The sequence below is a fragment of the Lissotriton vulgaris genome, chromosome 12 (assembly GCF_964263255.1).
Source record: "Lissotriton vulgaris chromosome 12, aLisVul1.2, whole genome shotgun sequence".
NCBI classification, from domain to species: Eukaryota; Metazoa; Chordata; class Amphibia; order Caudata; family Salamandridae; genus Lissotriton; species Lissotriton vulgaris.
The window spans coordinates 290815888-290831461 of NC_141700.1; the positions used below are offsets into that span (position 1 = coordinate 290815888).

At 44.2% G+C, this 15574-nt stretch overlaps 1 protein-coding gene across 2 annotated transcripts in view; it reads right to left on the reverse strand.

The window, feature by feature from the left end:
- Positions 1-15574, reverse strand: part of IGSF9 (immunoglobulin superfamily member 9) — a 517703-nt gene that overhangs the window by 110133 nt on the left and 391996 nt on the right. The window contains exon 13 of one of the 2 annotated variants that reach the window (XM_086945078.1): positions 5723-5846. In XM_086945078.1, the coding sequence (XP_086801204.1) occupies positions 5723-5846 (124 nt within the window). The remainder of the gene's footprint in view (positions 1-5722; positions 5847-15574) is intronic. The other variant, XM_086945079.1, reaches the window with a different exon arrangement.

A 15574-nucleotide genomic window follows, 5' to 3' on the forward strand; every position in this document is an offset into this window, starting at 1 on the left:
AGGCCCTTCTATTCAGAAATAACGGAACATACGTGGAGAGTGCATGTAGAGGCCACATTCAACACTCTCTCAGGGACTGGTGTCAAATCCAAAACATCAAAGGAGATAATGATCTATAAGACCACTTTAAACAAAGGGATCAGGAGAACCATCACTCAGGGATCGACCACCCAGGCGCTAACATCAAGAAGTAATCAAACACTAGAGCCTATGATCTATACATCAAGACTGAAATCCCTCCTCCATCCTCAAATCAACCAGCGAGAAGGTAATTCGCATTTGTGCTTGCTTGAAACATCCAGGCCCGACCACCAAGACTACCATCTACAGCTCACACAAAAACAGGCTTTGTATGCAATTAAGAAGCAAAGATCTGATGGAGCCCCGGGACCAAATGGTCAACCCAATGCTTTATTCAAAAAAGACCCAGCATTCTGGTCAGTGCGATTAACCTCGCTGTTTGCATATACATTAGAGACCGGCACCATTCCAGATTCATGGCGAGGAAGCATCTCAACCAATATATAAATCAGGGGCTCGTTCCGATCCTTCTAACTACAGATTAATTGCACGTATTGATGTTGAGGCCAAAATTTACGCGATGAATCTGCTGAAAGATCTAGAGGATTGGGTCAACCATACAAAACTTATCCCTAATATCCAAACAGGATTTCGAGCAGGGATGGGCACCCTAACAAACTTGTCAGCTGTCATGCTCCTGGCCAACCAGGCAATAGTTAATTCCAAAGTTTGTATACCTGCTTTGTAGATCTCAAAGCAGCCTTTGATAGATCCCTAGAACTTTATTATGGGCTAAAATGAAATCTTGGGGAGCCTCCACAAAATTGCTAGACGCAATCATTAACCTATACTCAAAAACATGGGTCCAAATCAAAATGGCGGATGGTCAAAGTCTAACTAATAAAATCTCGACTGTAAATGGCTTAAAACAGGGGTGTGTTTTGGCTCCCTGCTTATTCAACATCTACACAGCCGAACTAGACAATAACCTTCGCCTAGCACAAGGGGACCCCCCAAAACTGGGTAATGTTCGAACAACAAGTTTACAATATGCGGACAAAATAGTGCTGCTATCCCAAGCGCCCAGAGGTCTACAGAGTTCGATAAATCAATTAGCACTATACACAGCTTCAGTTCAACTAATCATACATTTTCAGAAAACGAAAGTTATGTGTTTTTCAAACTCACATAAAATACAACCAAAATGTACTTGGACGATAAAAAGTGGAACTGGAACAGGTGGGAACATATCAATTTCTGGGGGTACTGTTAGACTTCGTTTCAAGCAACATCTAGAACTAGGAAAAGTCAAAGCAAAACAGTTATTATTCGCATTTAAAATTTTTTTTAAAAAATGACGCAATATTTCAACAACACACTTATTGACAGTCGTGGCAGCAAACTTTTTGCCATCAATTACGTATGGTTCCGAACTACTGAATACAAAGAATGCAACAGTTTTAAATACTGCTCAAACTGGACTCTTTAAGAATCGGTTTTTAATTCCTCGCCATATTCCACAAGCCTTGATCAGACTGGAATTTCGGTTAAAAAATTAGATTCCAACAAGACAAGGGGCACTTATCAAATATTATTGGAGAATGAGGGCGGCAGAGGAAGATTCTTTAACACATAATTGCTGGCTGGAGGTTGAAAAGCAATCCAGATCGACTAATGGAGTCTGCTTCTCCCTTAAAGCAATCCTTTGCAGCTCTAAAACTAGAGGACGCTAGGAACACAATATTGTCCTACCCTGAATTTAAACAAGTAGTCAATAAAACCATCAAACTACAATCTCAAGTAATAGACAAAGCCTCCCTAATTTTAAAAACCAATGCCTCAGACAGCAACATGCCCAAAGCAGCCTAGGGTTCACTACGCGCGGTATCCTTATCTCATTGTACGCAGATGATGTTACTGTGTATCTAAATAACCCTCGGGATAACTTTGATACAATAATGCGAGCATTTATTAGATACGGCGGCCTCACAGGCATACAGATCAACTGGGCCAAATCGACAATGTTCCCTTTGACTGATGACACGGCTCTGTTTACCTCCGAATTCCCAATAACCTGGGCGTCAGACAAGGTGCGATATCTGGGCATTCAATTGAGCCGAACGATACAAGAGCTGGGGACACTGAACTATAGTAGAGCGATGGAGTGGATAGAGAGCAAAGTGACAAGGTGGAAGAACCTTCCGTTATCCCTGACGGGGCGCATAGCCATTGCTAAGATGATAATCCTCCCCAAGTTGCTATACATTTTTGTAAATTTACCCATCCCATTGAACTCTCATGTTTTCAAGCGTCTACACACTGCGGTGCTGGTCCTGATCTGGGCGGGTAAACAGCCACGGGTTTCCTGGCAAGTGCTGACTCTGCCCTTCGCACAGGGAGGCTTGGGAGCTCCAGATTTCGAGTTATATGCCTAAAGTGCGCAGGCCCAGTTCCTACACTACTGGCAACACTTTGTTGCCTATCAGCCGCATGTAGCAATTGAGATCGAGAGAGTCGCTCCTTTTCCCCTAAACACAGCGATTTTTCAGCCAAACAAACATCTGCGCCAAGACGTAGACACCGTTGAAAGTGTAAGATGGGCTTGGAGTAAGATTGCGAAAAGAGCGAATATTAAAGCGGTCTATGCCCCATCAATGCCCTTGAAAGGGAACCCATTACTCAAGCCTCTTGTAGATGAGGCAATAGCGAGAAGAGCGCAGGCGTACAACCTGCACAAAGGGGGAGAGCTGTACCCGGCGGGAGTATTTTTAACACAACAAGCTATGTGTGACTTGGAGCCCCCCACGGCATCGGATACCATGCTCTACTATCAGATAAGAGCAGCCTGCAGAGCCACTTATGTTGACTTCCCCAACGAACCGCCGATGCTGCCGGCGCTAGAGAACGTACTGGCGAATGCTTCGCCCCGCAAGCTTGTCACTCGCATATATACTATAACACAAAAAGAAAACCCAATCACTAGCCCCAAGTCACGAGAGGCTTGGATTGAGGAGGCTGATATTGACATCACTGAGGAACAATAGAGCTACTGTTGTACCCAGCTAGAGTATTTGGTAAATTGAAACCACCCATATGGCAGAAACATGTTGACTGACTCAAGTATTTTTTCTGAATTTAACCAATCCTTAAACCTTGGCAGCTAAATTCAGCCACATAATACTCTTCACTTGTGTCTTAGGGATCACTCATTAAACTTTTTTTACTGATACCCTTTTAGGCACTTTTAATTTTAGCTACCCTCACAGCACGCCCTTCTCACACAACCAGCTCCGCAGTCTTTCTGGCGTCGCAGCACACCGAAGAGGCACTCGGCCTCTTTGGTGGGGCCCGGTGATGAAGCATGACACTGACTAGGTCGGTGTGTGAGGGCTTTCCTATCCACCCAAAGTGGGTGTGTGATTCTTATCTATCTCGCTCCGTCTCTGTGGCTTTTTTGAGACCGATCTGACCTCTCTGTTTTTGTTTATTTGTATCGCAGCAAAAGAACAGGAAAACAGGGACTGCCAGTTAGGACTAACTGGGGATACAAGGAGATAAAGTGTGACTAAGAATTTGAAGTCCATTTATTACAGCCCCATATACTCCACCCTGCGAAATATTAGGAAATCAACAACGGTAGTATGTCAAAGTATAATTGAGCATTTTTTGTTTTTTGTTTTTTTGTAGACTATTAGTTTACAACACCAAGCACTTTATCCTGGTTTCACTCAATTCGATCTACGGTACTAGTCTTCTTTTAGATCAACAAAGCACTACTAGCCCTCAAACTTGTTTTATTGTAAATTTTAATGAAACTCATGTTAATTATTGCATTGATATAATCATTTTAGTAAATTTGATGAGATTTATGTTAATTAATGCATTGATATAATAGTCCTTGCACATTGTGTATATTGGTGGTTGTGCCACCCTTTTATGATTTAAACTAAATCAAATAAAAGTAAATGTATTCATTCATTACTTCTAGTTCAGTAGTACATTAGTAAATGTAATGTGATGATATTATACAATACTAGCAGCCCGCCCCGACGTTGTCCAGGGCAGAACTGTGTGCAGAGAAGCGCAGCAGAGCGGCAGCCCCGGGAGCAGCAGAGCCGGGGAAGGAGCGGACTGAAGGGGCGGAGGAGGTAGCGCGGCTGAGAGCCGGGGGACCGAGCGGGCCCGAGGACACGCGCTGCCAACTTTACTTACCAGCATCGCGCACCCCGGACACGGGCACTCCGCGCAGCCTAAGGTTGTGCGTCTGGCGTTTGTTGGGCATGTGTGATTTGGCAGGGTGTCGGTTCCGCGCTCCTGGCAGTTTGTTGGGCATGTGGGACTCCGCAGGGTGTCGGTTTCGCGCTCCTGGCCGGCCAGACCTGTTTGCTTTACCAAAATGGCCGGCCCGTGATGTCAGCACGCCTACTGCATTGAACGTCGTTAACGCACACGCCCACCTCCGAGATGGCCCTACTTCCAAGGGACTACTTTGGCAAAGAACGTACTTTGCCCTTCTAACGTATATTTTTTGCTGCTATATAGCCTATGTCCATCTGCTTACCCTGCCCTTTCCAACGCTGTATTGGGTGTTTTGATTGGCGCTGTGGTTCCTGAATTTACCCGCCTCAAAGGTTCCCAGTTCTCTCTTTATTATAGTAGTATAGATGACAGAGTAGCTCATATGTTTCAGCTCCTGCTGCGTAGAGCAGTTCATAATTTTAAGGTCACAGTTTAAATCCTGATACTCTGCTTTCCATCTGTCTGAACTGAAGAAAATGAGTGTCAAAATTAAACAGCTGCCAGATGATGTCTTTGTGAGATAAATGGACCAGTACTAAGCATTCATTTAACATCTATAGCATTCTGGGTATTGCACATTTGTTTAATTCCAATTGACCTATTATCTTGATGTTTGGAGGTCGGACATTTTGCAGTAGCCTTCTTAGAAATGTTTGGACACCGCACTTAATTTATATATACCAATTAAGCACTGGTAGAAGCCCGCCAGTGAATATTTTGATGAGTGCCCTTAAGGACCGTGGTAAAACCTGTGGCTTTTTAACAAATGTATTTGCAAACTGTATTGTAAAAAGTACAATTTGGCTCACTAAAAGAACATCTGTAGAAAGCCTGGTGGAAAATTAGGCTTTCATGTCAGGCTCAGCTTCTTCAGTTCAGGTCACCAATTTAAACCTCCCCAGTTTCAAAATTCATTGTTTAATACTCTTTCTTCTCCCGTTTCTCCCTCTCGCCTGCCCCGTGACTTGTCATGTGCGCTTATGGCTTCTCCGATTCCTCGGCCTCCCTGTGCGCCATACTGGAGGACCACTGCACCTAAAGCTGACTAAGGGGCATGCTGCACTGCATTAATGCGTGTTAACAAAAAACGATGAAAAGAAGCAATAGAAACATACTAGAGCACAAGAAAAAGAAAACAAAATCCTAATTAAGAACATCAAAGTAATATCAGTAAAGAAAGCATGTAAAGAGGAAACAACTGTTGCATGGAAGTAACAAAAAGTATGGAACGGGAAGAACTGAGGTAATTTTTACCTGAAGAAAAGGGGGGAAATGAATGATATGAGGAAGATATATAGAAACAAACAGCAACACGAAGACGAAGGAAAGAAACACAAAAAATGAAAAGGAAGAATATTTGGGAACCAGAGAGAAAGGACAGTGTTACCAAGACATCACTCACACCGGGGCATACCAGACGCTAAACCTCTGGAAATATCCACCGTCGAAGCCAGGGACCCAGGACACATTCACAGCGGTCACCAAGGGCACAGCAGACACGTTCAGCACTGCATGAGGGCTGGTACCTGAAAGAGAGAAGAAGCACAAGCGACTGAGAAGTCGAACCTGAAAATGAACACACACAAGACCGCAAACAACAACTTCGCCAGCACAGTCCGAGCCCCTAGGAACACCGGGAAACAGAGCAACTATTAACGATAAAATGGGGCTCTTGTATGTGAAAAAGCAAAGACTTTTGAAAAGTACAAACTTACAAGGGAGATCAATGAACCAACCAATCGCAAACCAGGCGGAGTTACGACGTTTCATAGATTAGCAGAAATCGGAGACATTATTAGAGGTGATTTGGAATATAAGGAAATGTGCGAATAAAAATACCTTACAATTTAAGGAACAAACGGTATTACGATAAACGCAATTTCTAGTTACCTCTTTCTATTCCTTTTTTTGTTGTTACTCATATGCTACTCGATTGTTAATTTGTTAAAGTATTTCGCCATCTTGTGGCAGAAGTGCATATTGCAGCTTAGCAGTCAAAAACCTGTTCGAAACCAACTATTAAAAGTTACAGACTCTTGAGCTTGGGTGGTGAAAGACCAAGCATTAAAACATACATTTCTAAAAAACACCACGGACATGGTGGTCTGCTGTCCCCTGCAGGCCATCATCCCTCCAATGGCCATCAATAGGAGTGAGTAGCACTTTGTGACCTTCCTCATGAATAATAATAATTAGGTAGAGCAGATTGTAACCCACTATGAATGGGAATTTTGCAAAGCGAGCAATCAGTGGCGGCTCCTCCGCCGGAGCTTCGCCTCACTGATTTCTCGCAGTGCGAGAAGTAAAAACATAAAATGGTAATAACTTTTAGTTATGTTTTTTTTGCTGGCGGGCGGGTGGGTGGGTGGGTGGGTGGGGCTGCTCTGCTTAAGAAGCAGGCAAGGGAGGAGTGGTTTACCTCTCGGGCCGCCCAAACCAGTCATGCATACTACCCTGTTAACCATGCAGGCTTGCCTGCATTGATAACATGGTCCCATGCATAAGAGATATACGAACACAGAATAAATATAGACACAATGGAAGCTATATTCAATACTGACTTGTCCAGCCGGACAGAGGTGCAATTTTTACTTAGACAAACATTTTTTCAAAAAGATACCTTCAACAATTCCATAAAGTAGGGCACAAGCCTGTACCCAAACGTGTACAAATTGGCATAGTGAAGAAAGTAGTCAGGAGATAGAGCAGAGTTTTTAGGCAGAAGCTGTAGATTTCTGTAGAATACACAATAACAGAAATTCAATTGAACACCATTACTAGCCTAACATAGAAGTTACACACTTCACAGTATATGGTGTTTTAAGAGGTCGACGGCGTTTCGATCCCATTAAGGTAAATAGTACAAGCCATAATAGCCGTAGGTATCATGCCTTGATACCTACGGCTATTATGGCTTGTATTGTATGGCTTGTATTGTGTATTGTATTGTGTCTATATTTATTCTGTGTTCGTATATCTCTTATGCACGGGACCACTGTTGCTCTCAAAAATATGTTCCCCGAGGTCCTGTGCTGACCCGAATGGGTGCCCTTGTTGTTCTGTATAATTGCATTGATAACATGCCCACCCCTCCAGCCCCTGGCTGAGCCCCGCAATCACAATGCTCCATTGAAATGTTGTGATTGCCTCAGGGGTGGGAGCCTGGCTTGCGGCTTCCTGTTCCGACCTCGAGTCAGATACAAGACACAGGACCCGGCGGAGGCAGCAAGGTAAGTTTTATTTATTTATTCTTATTTTTTTTTATGCAGAACCCCGCCCCCGCGAGCTGTGCCGGCCGCCCCTGCAAGCAATTAGTACATAGGTCGGTTCACGAAACTCCATTCCATTCGCAAAAAAATTGTGGCACAGTTTGCAACCACTTTTTGAGAATGGAAATTTCGTACATCTAGTCCTAATTACATAAAGTGTCTGAATCGCAAGTTTGGCACTATTGTGCTCAGGTATAAGGCTTGACTATTTTGTACTTACGAACAGAGAATATTAAAGGATGTGAAAAATGAGGTCGGAACAGAATTATTTTTTGGGAAAACTAAGAATTTAATGCAAAGCTTGATTTGAGAGTCTGAAGCTCATTGGTCAGTGGCATATTAAAATATCCACTACAATATTATGTGTTCACCAAGTTGGCACGGGTCCCAGTGGCAGCAGACCACCTCAGCCTTTCACTCACCCAAAGTCATTAAATGAGTACCACGCAGTCTAATAACAAACACTATTATTCAGTGACAGGATACCAACGGCTGAAGAAACCAGTTAGTTACCCTCAATTAAACCTTATCTGGTACAGACTATCGAGCCGCAGATTCCTTACCTTAGAACAGTGATACTCAAATTGTGCCCTCCTGATCTTTAAATACGGCCCGTGGTCAAGTGTAGCACTGAGCTAATGTTTACGTGACTAGGCACTAACATAGAAAATATGTCAAAGAAAACGGAAAGCTTTTCCTTAAAAGTTAATTGAAATTAAAGAAAGGAAGTAACTAGGGTGACCTAAACTACTTAACTTTAGAACTTTAGGAACACCATCATTTATAAAAACATCTTGCAGTAAAAGCATGATAAAGTCTGTTAATAATTAATTAAGATGCAGAACTGTTTCACCTTAGTACATCAGATTAGCAGTGCATTGAGAAGTATTTCTTTTAAAGTGATAGTTTTCAAACATGAATTGAGAACCATTCATTCCCTACACCCTGGTGACAATGCCAATAGTGTACGAAGAGACAAGTCAGTTGTCATGTGCACCTTTTGGGGGCTTGGGTTTCTATTATACATTAACAACATATAGTTTAATAAATCAAACGCTGGAGAAGGTTTTTTACAGCACACATCCGGAAGTCATTTATTTCGACATCCTTATGTGCTATTGAAGAAAAAGGAGGGAAATTGAAATAAAATAATTACCTGGTATCACACAGTTTGGTTAAGGGTGGGAGCTGGAATTAATCCCACGTTTTTGGTTTCACATTGTGCAATTAAGACACTAGATGTTTATGCCTAGCTGTCCTTACACCCACCTTACCACCAACCCCTCACATCACAGACCAAATTTGTGGCCCATGGGAAAATGTTTATGAGTAACCATGCCTTAGAACATGGGTACTCACAAACTTTCTCTCGGGGGCCAAATTTACAGTGTGGTTTGTGTCCGAGGGCCGCACCAGTGGGGGCGGGGTCAGTGGGGGAGGGGGCGGGGCTAGAGCAAAAAAAAAAACTGCGACCATGAGGTTGATCACAGGTCCCTGCAGCGGACGCCTTCGTCCACTGAGCCACCAGACCCCGCATACACACATCTCTCTCTCTCTCTGTCTCTCTCTCTTTATCTCTCTCTCGCTCTATCTCTCTCTATCACTCTCTCTGTCCTCCCTCTCTAGCTCTCTCCCTCCCTCCCTCCCTCTCTCCCTCCCTCCCTGTCTCACTCACTCTGACTGTCTCACTCCCTCTCTCTCCTTCTGTCTCACTCTCTCTCTCTCCTTCTGTCTCACTCTGACTGTCTGACTCCCTCTCTCTCTCACTCACTCCCTCTCCCTCTCTCTCACTCCCTCTAACTGTCTCACTCCTTCCCTCTCCCTCTCTGTCTCCCTCTGTCTGTCTGTCTCACTCTCTCTGTCTCCCTCTTTCTCTCTCTCTCTGTCTGCCTGTCTCCCTCCCTCCCCCTCTCCCTGTCTCCCTCCCTCTCTCCGTCTCCCTCTTCCTCCCTCCATCTGTCTGTCTCCCTCTCCCTCCCTCCATCTGTCTGTCTCCCTCCGTCACCCTCTGTCTCCCTCCCTCTGTCTTCCTCCCTGTCTCCCTCTCCTTCTCTCTGTTTCCCTCCCTCGGTCTCCATATGCCTGTCTCCCTCCCTCGGTCTCCTTCCCTCTGTCTCCCTCTCTCTGTCTCCCTCTCTCTGTCTCCCTTCTCCCTCCATCTGTCTCCCTCCGTCTCCCTCCGTCTGTCTCCCTCCTCCCTCTGTCTGTCTCCCTGTCTGTCTCCTTCCCTCTGTCTGTCTCCCTCTTTCTGTCTCCCTCCCACTGTCTGTCACCCTCCCTCTGTCCCCCCCTCTGTATCCCTCTCCCTCCCTCCCCCTCTCACTGTCTGTCTCCCTCTCACTGTCTGTCTCCCTCCCTCGGTCTGTCTCCCTCCCTCCCTCTGTCTGTCTCCCTCTCTCTTCCTTTCCCTCCCTCTCCCTCTATTTCCCTCCCTTTTACTCCCTCCCAGTGCCCCAGCACATTTATTTGTGAGTGGCTGCCATTACCATAATTCTCTTAAAAGGGAGTGCCAGCATCTTGTTCATTGCGACGCCGGGACTGAGAAACGTTGCCTGTTTTTAAAACAATGTGGTTTCTAAAGACACTGCCCTAAGCACTAGCGCTGCTTGTCTGAAGGACTGCAATACTTTGGCAGCTTCAATTGCTTACCTGCATTGGACTGAGTGGTCCCAATACTCCTTCACTACAGGAATTGCCAGCAATAACATAATTACTCGAACGGAAGCGCACCAGCGCTTCAACATGCACTGACTGCAGGCAAGTTTGGAATGCGTCTATGTAACTCAGAAACATGTGTAACAACATAAGTCCCCACACCCACCCTCATACATCCACACAACCACCAACATACACAAAAGCACCCACCACCATATATATGTAGAACTACACAAGGTCATACGTCCACAAAAGCAACATTGTAACCCAGCACACAAAAGTGAAAAAATATGCACAAAAAGTTCCTAGATTCACAGAAAAATGTCAAGTCAGAAGGGAATTAAAGGTAGCTAATATGTTAACAATAGTGTCTTCTTAAAATGTAAGAAGTGATGAAATTATTGAGTTAAGGTTCTACCTTTGCTTTATATCACAGTTCTGTCATACTCAGTTAACCTTACCTCTCACAACTTCAATACAGTCTTGCTAGGTTACCCACTTTTTCAAACAAAATGTAGCACACAACACAATATAAAACATGAATAACTTCATCATATGCCAACACACTACTATAGTATGCCTTCACACTCACTGTAGATGTGTCCACCTAACATCTTAGGATAGCACATTCACCATCGTACAGCCGCCCACTAAAAGTTATATATGACCACTCAGGTTCCATTATGTGCTACTAGCCACAAGTATACGCCCACTCCCACCCTTCAGACAACCACTTTCATACACCCACAAACATATCCATACACACACCTGCGAATGCCGACACGTCCAGCCTCATCATAAATGCACACACTCATCATCATATGCCAGTACAATGATGGCCAGCATGTTCCTGCACAGTTTTTATTTACCAGTGTTGACGCTTTACCTCTCTGAGACCGCAGTCAAACAATCATACATTCTTTTACAAATGTATAAACATAATCAATGATTCCGTCAAACACGTCTCATTTTAAGGTTTCTCGAATAATATAACACGTGGAAGTTAAGACTGAATTAGTACAACGGGCCATGACACCCCTAGTGCTCTTGCAATCTTCTTTCTAAAAATGATTTTGCTTCCTCTGTTGGGATACCCGATGCGTCTGTAGAAATGCAAAGTGTGCCTTTTGTTTATGCCACGTGGGAAGTCCCACTACCTCCCTCTGTCACCCTCTTCACCTCACCCTGCGTGTCTCAGCCTGGGCTGCGATAGCCTCCTGGCACACACAGCCCCACCCGAGCACTTCACAGCTCTTTAGAAAGACCATTTGTATGTTAATGAGGCCTTGCTGTACTTAACCTCTTCTTAGGCCCCTGCAGCTCCACTATCCTTGGAATCACCCGGCGGCCGGCCCCCACAGAGCAGCAGAGTCTCTCAGACTCGCGCTGCAGCAACCAGCAGTGTTTGAAGACACGATTTCCTTTTTTTTTTTAAATACAACACGGGTACGATGTCTAGAAGGTCAGCGGGCCGCCAGGGACGGCTTGCCGGGCCGCCACTGGCCCGCGGGCCGTACTATGAGTACCCGTGCCTTAGAATAATCCCCAGGCGTCAGACAGGATTTGGAATTTTTCAATGAGCAGTACCACTGCACACCAGTAGGTGGCGTCATTCGGCTTCTTGTGGCGTTGTCGGCGTCATCAGCGCCAGAAGTGACGTGCACAGTGCCTAAATAGGCGCTTCCCCAACGCATTCAAGTCAGTTTCTTTACGCAACTTCCACATCAGGGACATTATTAAACATAGGGCACACTTCCCCAGTTTGTGCCACAGCACACTTTAAAACAGATGTTCCGGCCGCAAACATGGAAAGTGCCCCCTAATCCATTGAATGTGCTGCCGCCAGGGCAACCGCGAAGTTGTGCTGCCCTGGGGCAGAGCATTCAAGTGAAAAATGGAGCGGCTTTGAAGCAGCCGCTCTGTGTTTCACTGTGCAGACGGCAAACCGCCTGAAATTTTAAGTTTGATTAGAGATCTCCTTGCAGGTGGGTGTGGTAAGTGACTGCACCGGTCTGCAAGAGGATGGCTGGGGAGGTCTTTAGATCTCCCTTGCCAGCCTCTAGAGGACTGCTATCAGGCGCACACTGACAGTGCGCCTCCTGACAGCTTCTTTGCCTCTGCGCCCACGTCTATAATACGGTGCAGAGGCAAAGGGAATTCCTCATTTGCATAGGGCCATGTCCTCATGCAAATGAGGGAACGCCCGCTGGTGATAGCACTTGCACTACATGTGCACCAGAGGTTAGGAGTGTGTGAAGGCCTCCTCCTCCATTCCTCTGTACTCTTGGATAAAGAAATACGTTACGATTCTAGGTGGTGGGTTTAGATCTATTTATTTTGCTGTCCGGTATTCATAGTAAAGTAAGGTGCAATTAGAGACTCTCAACAGCCGACACATGTTTCGCCCTTACATGGCCATCCAGACCAGGGCTTTCTCAAGGCTGTAATGAAATGTAACCAGAGATCTGTGATAATTTATTCAGGTGGTAAAACAAAGTCACCACCAAGAACTATGTGAAAAGGGATAAGTAGTGACTGTGAAATATATGCCATGCGTTATGATCGCCTTTACATGGAGTAGCGTGACTAGAAAGACGAAGTGTGACATAATGTGAAAATATTGTGAGAAAGAAGTGAGATTAGAGAGATAACAAGGACTTACGAACACGAGTTTCAGGGATTTGCGCCTGGTTACCTATGGTGCTGGCTGGCAGTCCATATCAAAACTATAGTGATATGGTAAAGTGCACAGTTGGTTACTTGTACGCGTCTTATCCTGGATTCGTTCCATAGAGACTTGATACTATGGCATTCATCTGGTAGAACCATGTGCTATTAGTTATACGGTGTATCCTATCTAATAGTGATAGCGTGCGGAAGACGTATTGTCACTAGCAAAACAATCACCTTAGATTGTGTTACTGGTATTAAGAAAAGCGAGTTGGTGTCATTAGCCCAAATATGTGAAGAGAAGAGTTTGCATTAGTAGTATATATACCTTTCGTAGGAATAACTCCAATTCTTACAGTTCCAGCTAATGGTAGATATTTCTTGTAGCACAAAAATCGTTCAACAATACCAATCTAAAACATAAGCTAAAGCATATCCATGTATTTACATCGATCAAAGCAGGCATAGACAGACAGCATCCAAATGGTGGATTTGATAACATTCGCTTAAGTAGGTGCTGTCTGACAGGTCATTATCAAAGATCAACACAGCTGCTCGTTTTAATACGGACATTTCTGGGACATTAACCAGGTGTCTGTTAGGGCTTAGTTTATTAAGCGCTGGTTGTGGATAAAACAAAATCACTAGGTTTGAGTATTGATACAGCGTGTATCATAGCCAGGACCTAGTGCAAGCTTCACGTTTTAGACTTCGTATTTAAGTAAGTAACATGATTATACTCGTTTATTCAAAAGACTAAGCTGATAAAGCATAAAAGTGAAGTTTTTTTCAAAACGTACAAACTAGCTCATATATCTATTTTAGAGTGCAAGCATTAGCAGTCAAAATAGTGAAACGCTGTGCGGATTCTGGTCTGCGCGTCTAGATATTAAGGCGCCGGGTGTTGTGAAATCGGGGACTAAAGGTCCGTGAGTTTAAATCACAGGGACATTGATTCGGTGAGGGCAAGTGAGAGGGGTGCTAGGAAAGCTGTATCGATTACTAGTTTGCGGTCTGTGCACCGGAATCCGTCTTGGTAAGATCAACAAGTAGAGGTTACGCGTGGTGTGTGGTCGCCATTACTTCAAGTAGGAGGTGCTTAATAGGTGTGTTTGCCTGTGCTTGTAAAGGATCTGCCATCTTTCAATGGTGAATGAGCGAGGGCAAGTTACTGTATTAGTCATTGCATGAAAGATTTCGGCAAAAGTTATATAAGCGATAACCTAATCCAACTGGTTAAAAAGTTCTGACATGTTAATGTCAGTGAACGGTAAATTACTTAATTTTAATTAGCGTTAAGCATTTTACCATAAGCATAAAATGAAGGCTACATGAGTGCTGGTATAGACATTGCTCTGTGAGAGAAGAGTCCGCCATCTTGTAATAATCATTAGGAGAGTCAGCATATATTTATTCTCCGATAGAACGGCGAGCTAGGCAGAGATTAAATGAATAGTGGAAGTCACATTTTGTTCCTAGGTTGGGGTAGTCCTACTGATCTAGCATTTCCAATTTGTGAATACAGACCTGACTGTGAGCAATTTTGGTAGTTCTTATCAGTAATATTACTCGAATGAGATATAGGGGTTTGCTCACCTGCGCACTGGGGAGGCTCAACATTACATGGGTATTCCTTTTAGTAGTCAATGTACCAGTCTGGGTATTTAATTGCTTCTCTATGCTAGCCAGTCGACCCTCTATGTCACCCAACATATTTAGCACAGGTTTTAATGAATCTGTAAAGATCTCTCTAACTTTATTCCCCAATACTCCGGTGTTGACGTCTTGGATAGTATTAGTTACAGGGATTGACTATGACAAAACGGTGTTTAGCTGACCCATAATCACTTTCGAGTTTGATTTTTCCCCCTTGCAGAAACCTGTCTGACTGCCCCCTGGCCCTTTCTTTTTTTGGCAGGTGGTTGAAGAGGTCTTGATTGATTCATTTTAGATTTTTGTCCCCTGGACCCAGTAGTTATTAGATTATGCTCAATCGGTTCCCGTTGTCCCTGGTTACAATCTGGTAGATTTACCTCTGTGGACTGTGAATCCAAAAGTACCAGGGTTGGAGCTATTTCCTTGTTCTGGACATCAATGCCAGTTAGGTCATATACATCTGAATTCACTTGCAATGACCGTACCATGGGTTCAAGGGAAAGTCGGCGTTCGGTTAATGCTATTTCATGCATTAGTGCTGATTCTGCTCTTGTCAGAAAGGCCTCAAGCGTTCCCACCACCTCCTTCCCAGTTAGTGCCTTACCCTTAGTCATCACACACTTTAGCAAGTATTTCCAATGCAATAGGTCTCATATTAGGAAAGTGTGAGCTATTGATATTGTAAATGACAATTTTTTTAAATATGTGTTGGCTTTGAAAATATATAAATTAATAGCATTGTTATTCACAAAGCCAATAGCTTACCCTTTCCTAATGCGAGTCCTATTGGCTATGGCAATGCTTGTTGGTAGCAAGCAAGGACAGTGGTGTTGTGGTGCTGAGTGATGCTGTTGTGGTGCTGAGTGATAATGTGGTTGGGCTGAGTGATGTGGTGGTGTATTAGAGTGATGTGGTGGTGTATTAGAGTGATGTGGTGGTGTCCCAGAGTGATGTGGTGGTGTCCTAGAGTGATGTGGTGGTGTCCCTGAGTGATGTGGTGGTGT